Source organism: Montipora capricornis, chromosome 12 (genome assembly GCF_036669925.1).
Source record: "Montipora capricornis isolate CH-2021 chromosome 12, ASM3666992v2, whole genome shotgun sequence".
Classification (NCBI taxonomy): Eukaryota; Metazoa; Cnidaria; class Anthozoa; order Scleractinia; family Acroporidae; genus Montipora; species Montipora capricornis.
Genome location: NC_090894.1, coordinates 7,805,392 through 7,812,891, shown reverse-complemented (window position 1 = coordinate 7,812,891; position 7,500 = coordinate 7,805,392). Strand labels below are relative to the sequence as shown.

The following is a 7,500-nucleotide window of genomic DNA, read 5'->3' as shown; positions in this document are numbered from 1 at the left end:
ACCCCAACAGACAATATAGCAGTCAGGTTTTCAGGTTTGAGGAATCCATCCACGTTTTATTTCCGCAGGCCAACTTTTCTTTAAATTTTCATTTTCCGGTGGAACATTCTGTTTTTCTTAATTTTAATATGTGTTCTAAGTCTAAACGTGTGTCTTGTTTCATCCCCCTAAAACCCCAACAGCGGTAGTTGTTGTTGTGAAAAAGAAAAAGCCTTGCTATGTGTATTGAGCAAGACCTGAAAGTTTCTTCGGCGAAACAAATACGTTTGCTGAAGCATCAAAGACGGCTGTCGCTGACGAAAGAAAGTGAAAAAGAAAAGAAGGTACGCTTGTTCAAGGTTTTTGTCTCGTTCACATTTGCTCTGGCTGATTTTTGCCGCCTGGTTTGATTGACCAGAGAATCTACAAGTATTAAGTGACTTGAGTTTCTGTCGCACTTATTGCCTACTTGGCCTACTAGCTATTGAACCACAAGACCGTTTACCATAGTTCATTTTACATTTGAAGTTCTTGGATAAGAAAGGTCGCACCACATTGAGAAAGTGATCGGGGAACGAAAAACTTGGTATAAGGTCGAAACGTTTGTTGACTATTGCTACGTTATAACACGTCATATCCAAGATGGCGCTATCCAAGTCACGAAAGAGGCAACTCCGAAGTGCTCTTGTCACATTTTTACAGGGAACTGGACAAAACGGCAATTATTTTCGAATTCCTGGGGATAAGTTTTAGTAATTTAGAGTGACTTTTTCTAGACCGTACTTTCCCTTAAAGCCATACAAAAGTATGCACCACTCATAGGCCTAGAAAACCCGAGTATCTTGAAAGGCGCGGAACTTATGCGCAATAATAATAGTAGGTACCATGGGACACAGTCAGCGTTGGTACCGTACCGACCTGGACACTAGTTTTACTGATTAGTTTTAAACCGAAATCAAATTGCACGTGGAGTTTATCTGCTTGAAATCTGTTTTAATCCTCTCGGGTTTTCATTAGATTTGAAGTGTATAACTGACAGCCTGTGTCGTTTTATAATTTTACTTATCCTACGTGATCATTTAACGTAACTTGTCTAACGAAGTAGCTAAAAATGGTGTTCAGTGCTCATGAGGAACAGCTGACCGTGTCCCTTTAAGTACAAAACAATCATTGGCGTTTTAGTCGGCTGTAGCACGCCTAAGTTTCGACTCAGCCTTCGTTAAAAGCATAAATTATAAAAACATTATTATCATAATAATTTTGAGTTTCCTCAGGCTACAATGTCGCGCCACCTCGCCGCAATCTGCCAACTTACATGCACGTTTTCAGTCAGTCTTCCGTCGAGGAAAGGGAAGTGCCAGCTAATTCCAAGACAAAATTTGTTGAACTTAGTTCAGTTATTCCTAGCTAAATCGACTTTAAAGCCAATTTTCTTCATTTGGTCGATCCTGATTAAAATAGACCTTATTCACGATGGCCGCCATGTTGGATTTGCTATTATCATGCAAATTAGCTACACACTTCTGAGGGGGCAAACAACACAAGTTCGAGAGGTTATAACGAACATCTTAGCCACACAGATGATTTGTTTCACGTTCATTGAATGTTTCTTAGCTAAGTAGTAAAAGAGAACGATTACACAAGTTACTTCGATGTTTTTTTTTTAGTGAAAAATGAGGAGATAACGAAGTAGAAAGTCAAAATGTCAAAGACAATCAAAGATATATAAATTATTATAAAAGCTAGTCAATTCTAAATTCTACAATGTATTTCAAGTAATGTTATTTCAATATTTCGACGAGCCGATTTTCCGCAATTTGCCTTTTTTCCAATGTTTTCCCCCCAGCATAACACATGATGGCTAATTTGCATGACAATTTTAAAACCAACATATGGCGGCTATCGTGAATAAGGCCTATTAGTCAAAGGCTTGACTCTCGATAAGCTCTGGTTTGACCTACAATAGTTGGGCCATCAAGTCTCTTGCCGAAAAATTCACTCCTCAATCATTCTTTTACCGGGCTGAAAACTTCCCTGCTGCTTTTGATTGATATCAAGTGCCCCTGTTTTACACATTTCCAGCGTGACGATTTTGACAGTAGGTCCGCATCACCCAAAATTATATTCTCAAAATTTCGTCACACCTTTATTTCTACTGCTGCCTATAAGTGAGAGCGAAGTTAGAATATGTTAAAAGTGGTGAGCGGGCATAAAAAGCATGTTTAACAATTATTATTCGCCGAAGGCAAGGCGAATACTGGTGAATAAAAACCGAGACGAAGTCGAGGTTTTTATTCACCGATATTCACATTACCTGAGGTGAATAATTGTTTTAGTATGATTACGTAGAAGATTATTTGAAAGATATGCATTTTATTTAAGACAATAAATTTGTCCGCTGTCACCTCGACAAAACGACTTGCGGCCATTTTAAAAAACCACTTAGGTGATTATCGCTTAATAATCACCTGGACGGCAGCCAATCAGCGCAGACAACGAAATTATAATAAAGACCGGGACTAAAGAAAGATAACATAAAAAGATTAATAGCGGAAGGGTCCATTTCGTGAGCCTGGGATCAACATAAAACGCCTAACATCTGGAATTTCGTACTTCTAATGAACTGTAGAACGGTTGGTTTATGGGCAGTGTACGGTCGACTTCTGATTTTATCTAACTATACCGGCGTCATTGCTAATAATTTCAACTCTTTCATTCAAATTGTTCTCGTGACCAAACTATTTTAACTGCTTAAGTGTCTCAGGCTGCACTCTTTAATTGCTGCGGATTTATACCAATGTGAGTCGAGTCCTTGTCAGCTGGGAACATGAACGTCGAACATGAGCGTCGATATTCTTGCTACTTTACAGGCGCAACTTGAAGCCCGGACGAAAGTAACCGTCGTAATAGAATCGATCGTTCTAATAACCATTGATATCGTTGCCCTTATTGGAAATGCCATCCTTTGCTACATCATTTACCGAAACGCCAGGCTCCATAATCCCACGACAATGTTCATCGTGTCACTCGCCTTCACAGACCTGCTAACTGCCACACTTGTCATGCCGCTGACGATAGACGCCGTTGTCCACAGTAAAAGGCGTTTCAGTGACACGGTCTGTAAGGCACACGCATTCGCGATGTCAGTTCTCGCCCAGATGTCGATCTATCTCATGGCTATGACAGCCTTTAATCGGTACGTTTGTGTCGTGAGAAGGAGCCTCTACAACAGGATATTCACCAAGAAGCGGACCCTGTTCATAATAGCCGTCTTGTGGGTTGTAGCGCTTTTTATCAATGGCCTCCCCAACGTGCTGTCTCTGGACGATTTTTTCTTCTGTCCTGGGTACCTCTTGTGCTGGAGGCGAATGATGTCTCCCGGAGCCATATACGGCTTCAACGCTTGGCTTTATGGTTCCTTCACAGTGGCGTACGTGGTAATTGTGGTGTGCTATTGGAAGATGTTCCGCGCCGTATCACAACACAACGCAGAAGTCGCCACAAACCTACGCCAAGGATGCCATCATGAGGAAGTGTCTGTATCCAAAGCAGTGGCAACCATCGTTCTTTCGTTCACGCTTTGCTGGATCCCAGCAGAAATAATGCACACCATGGGTAAGATTAACCCACTTCTCCTTCCACGCCAGGTGAGATTAACGCTAAAATTTATCTCTATGGCCTGTAGTTCTTTCCTCACCACAAATGTTAATCTCCGACAATGAAACGACGAATTGGAATCTATCTGTACAGAATAATGTCTAAGATCTTTATGCGTGTGTTTTTGTAAGGGCTCAGTATTGAGATTTGCTTTTTTATTATAAGGCCGGGCAGTTCTTACTTTGAATAAGGCAAAAATTTGTAATGGAAACTAATTTCAAAAATGAGAAAGTTTTTATTTTCTGGAAGGGAAAGGGCATGCAAAAGGTTGTAACAAGAAATAAATGAGAAGAAAGAAAAACCACCGCGTCACTGTTATAGGCTGGCACCTGCTCCCAGCGGCATCTTGTAAACTCTGTCTGTTTCCAATTTAGATCTCAAATTGATCTGATTATTTGAGAGTTTTATTATAATTATATTTTCACTGTGTATTTTGTACGTATCCCCCTTATTGTTTATTACTTATTCTTGGTGTATAACAACATAAGCTAAACCGAGTAATAAAACTGAAAAACTGAAGAAGCTTCCGGCGAAATTAATGTCCATTTTCGATGTAATTTGCCATTATTTGCATAATTATTGTGTTTTGCCCCTGCATTGTACTGTGTGACTACTGCGAATAAATGCTTAAATTAGTTTTCAATTATTGCTTGGTTGTAATTCATTGCCACAGAATTGGAAAGTGCGAATAAGTTCGATTCCTGTAAGGTCACCAGGAAATCCTTCCCGGGTTATTCATTGATAAGTTCACAACATAGTCGTTGAGTTGAGAGCCTCTTCCGACTTGCGTCAAAGTGTCCAATGACAAAAACTTACCAAATTACTTGAGCGGACGCAAGTACCAAGTAGCGAAAATTGATGTTGGACCCATATTTTTTTGTCAGGTTTTACTCGTGGCAACATCTCTTTGGCTCTTAAGCAGTGCAATCAACCCATTTATTTATGGCGTTATGAATAGTACATTCCGCACGGAGTACAAGAAGGTCTTGTCTGTCGTCACAGTCTAACGTCCTGTACGAAGTTCGTCCGCCAACATTTCCACTTGCCTTGATAATCCAGAGACGTCCCCGCCTGGAAGTTCCACAAAAGAATAGGGACTTAAAGGCGCTGTTACACTGTGCGACTTATCTCGCAACGCCATTTCTACAAACGTGCTCACATTACGAAACAAGGTTCCATGCAACTTGTCTCGTTTCGATGATCACATGAGGTTAAAGGAACATTTTCATTGGGTAGTGCCGCTGACCGTTTGAGACAGAAGTTGCAGGACAGGTGTTACACTGCGCAATTCCTAAAAAATTCGTTGCAACTGTTGCGGAAAGTAGAACTCAATTCTACTTTCAGCAACGGTTTCTTCAAGTGGTGTCGCAACATTTTTGGCCGTTGCAAGGTATAGCACATTTGGCAGCGATTTGTGCAACTTGTCTCGCAATGGCGTTGCGACGCAAGTTGCACGAAAAACGGCACAGTGTAACAGCGCCTTTACGATCCAAGACGCGGTCGTCGACGAGAACGCTTCAAAACAACAAGAGGCACGCATTTTAACACAGAATTTTGCGGTACTCTCCACAATAACGACGTGAAATCGCCAAATTTGAGGTTTTGACGACAACGCGAGCTTACAAATGTATATACTCTGAAACCGCTCGTGCCATTTTTTAAATTGTAATCACGAAAACCTTACGATATTGCAAAGGTATATTTTAAAGTGACACGGCTTTCGTCAACGACGCCGTAGTAGATCTCAAAGTCTATAATGAAAACCAGAAAGCGCCTTCTTCAGGTATTGTAGACTGTTTTATCAAGGAGCGCAGCATTGTCCTTGCATCGTAAATACAAGATCTTTAAAATATTGTAATTTAAATTAAAAAGGAAAAACTAATAATATGTTAGTAAGCACCCCAAGAAAAATGTCAATTAAAAATGAGTATTTGAGCGATCCACTTCACTTTGAGTTTATTCCGTCCGTTCTGTTCGCGTTGTAAAAAGTTGGAGAAGTAACGTACAAAGAGTGAAAGATCGACAGTTGTATTGTATTGTATTCCTCGCCTTGTCATCACCACAAATGTGGTAATTTAAGCGGAGGGTGTGCCTAATGTTAGCAGTGTGATGAAACAATGACCTGCAATAGGGAGTTTAAGAAACGACGACTAGACGACGGCTACGGCAAGGATAACGTCAAAAAGCAGTAATATTATAATATTATTGGTTAAAAGAGGAAAAAAAGGATCGTGCTACACGTGTGCGGCACGTGTTGCATTTAAGTACACTTTTTCACGTCCTTTGCGAGCCTAAAACGAAAACTATGAAATCAGTTTCTTATCTGCATGAAATTAATGGTAGCAAATTATTTGAATCTTTATCTTCGCTCTTTCAATGCTTTTTCGTATAAACGGTTTTCCGTTGTCACTAAAAAATCAGATTCCTAATACCATCTTTAGTTACTACGCTGTGGTTTTCCTTGTTTTGCCGGTAACGTGCAATCGCGCCTTGATACATTTCCTTTCGTCTAAAAAGTTATTTAAGATGTTTTTTTTATTACTTCCAGGACTACTATGGTGGCAATACTAAGGATAAAACCTTACTCTGTTGAAATGTGACGTTAGAATGGATTAAATTGCATCTAATGGTCTCTTCTCCCACCAATGTGCTTCGGGTTCAATTCCTAGACTAGGCTTCATATGTGGGTTGAGCTTTTTGGTTCTCTACTCTCCACCGAGAGATTTTTCTTCCGGTACTCCGGTCTTCCCCTCTTCTCAAAACGAACATTTGGCAGTTGATTTGCGTAAAATTGTTTGTTTCCGTGGACAGTGTGTCTCCAATTGATGCTCCAGCACTAGAACGATTGAACACTTAAATGAAAATCCTTTCTTTTCTGATATATAGTGAGCAAAGGTCAAGACTGGTTTTAAGTCTTATTTTTAATTTTTCGTCAAATTTCTGATTTCCATTTTTGTTTCATTCCTTGTTGTCTTTTTCGGTTAATAACTGAATGTCACCAACCCACAGCCAGCATAGCCATCATATCTGAAGGTGTAGGCGTTGCTGCAGCACCACACCGCCACATAGCTTCCACGTGGCTTTGAAGTCGTTAAAAAATTAAACTTCCTAATCCCAACACCCCAAACCAAACTGGTTTCGTAGGATATATATAGGATCGCTCAGAGACGAAAGAAACTGAAACCAAAGTCCTCGTTCGCATAAACATCTTGAATCCAAGATGGCCCACATTTGGGTAAAATGCAGTGTGACGTTACTAACAGGGCTCAAAATTAATAGAGAGTCCAGTCGCACTTTAACAGAAAAATATGAGCCCGCAATACTTGTGTGTAAAGAAACCGCTGAAATTGGTGAGTAATCGAGGATTTCGGTGTTGTGCACGTAACATCGTAGCTAAATTACGCTACAGTTTTGCCCAATATCTTCAGATTGAAAGAAAATTCACGGCCAAAAGCGAAACATTTTTTTTAATACTTTGTTTATTTTAGGAAAAGTAGCGGCAAAGTGGCAAGTGCTAAAACTCTGTTATTACCAACGAGAGAAGTTGATAACTAGTTGCAAAGTTGCGACTCCTCCAGATATTTTAGTAGCAAAGTGAAATGCGACTGTATTGGTAGCAATTTCGAGCCGCTTCATATATTATGATAAGACATCGAAACAGACTGACAAGCTCTCTGTCGTTGACATAGCAGTGGATCAGGCATTTTCAAGTTGGCATGGCTTTTAATCGAAGGGTTGAGTTCTCTCAAGAGGAGTTATAATTTCTACTCAGCATTTCCTTTATCAAATCAGTATAATAAGAGAAAAATGAGTATTTGAGAATATGAGTCAGGCAAAAAACGAGTCAGTTACTCAAACGTGAGA

At 40.0% G+C, this 7,500-nt stretch overlaps 2 protein-coding genes across 3 annotated transcripts in view; one reads left to right on the top strand and one right to left on the bottom strand.

Annotated features, from left to right (window-relative positions):
* The window catches only part of LOC138027798 (rRNA-processing protein FCF1 homolog), a 270,573-nt gene that overhangs the window by 186,575 nt on the left and 76,498 nt on the right, over positions 1 to 7,500 (bottom strand). The window lies entirely within an intron of this gene.
* LOC138027141 (melatonin receptor type 1B-B-like) overlaps positions 2,077 to 7,500 on the top strand; it is an 18,797-nt gene continuing 13,373 nt past the window's right edge. The window contains exons 1-2 of one of the 2 annotated variants that reach the window (XR_011127411.1): positions 2,077 to 3,626; positions 4,521 to 4,871. Coding sequence is in view for 1 of the 2 variants with exons in the window: in XM_068874653.1 (XP_068730754.1) it covers positions 2,820 to 3,626; positions 4,521 to 4,643 (930 nt within the window). In the remaining variant the exon portion in view is untranslated. Of the gene's footprint in view, positions 3,627 to 4,520; positions 5,571 to 7,500 lie in introns of those variants that run through there. The other variant, XM_068874653.1, reaches the window with a different exon arrangement.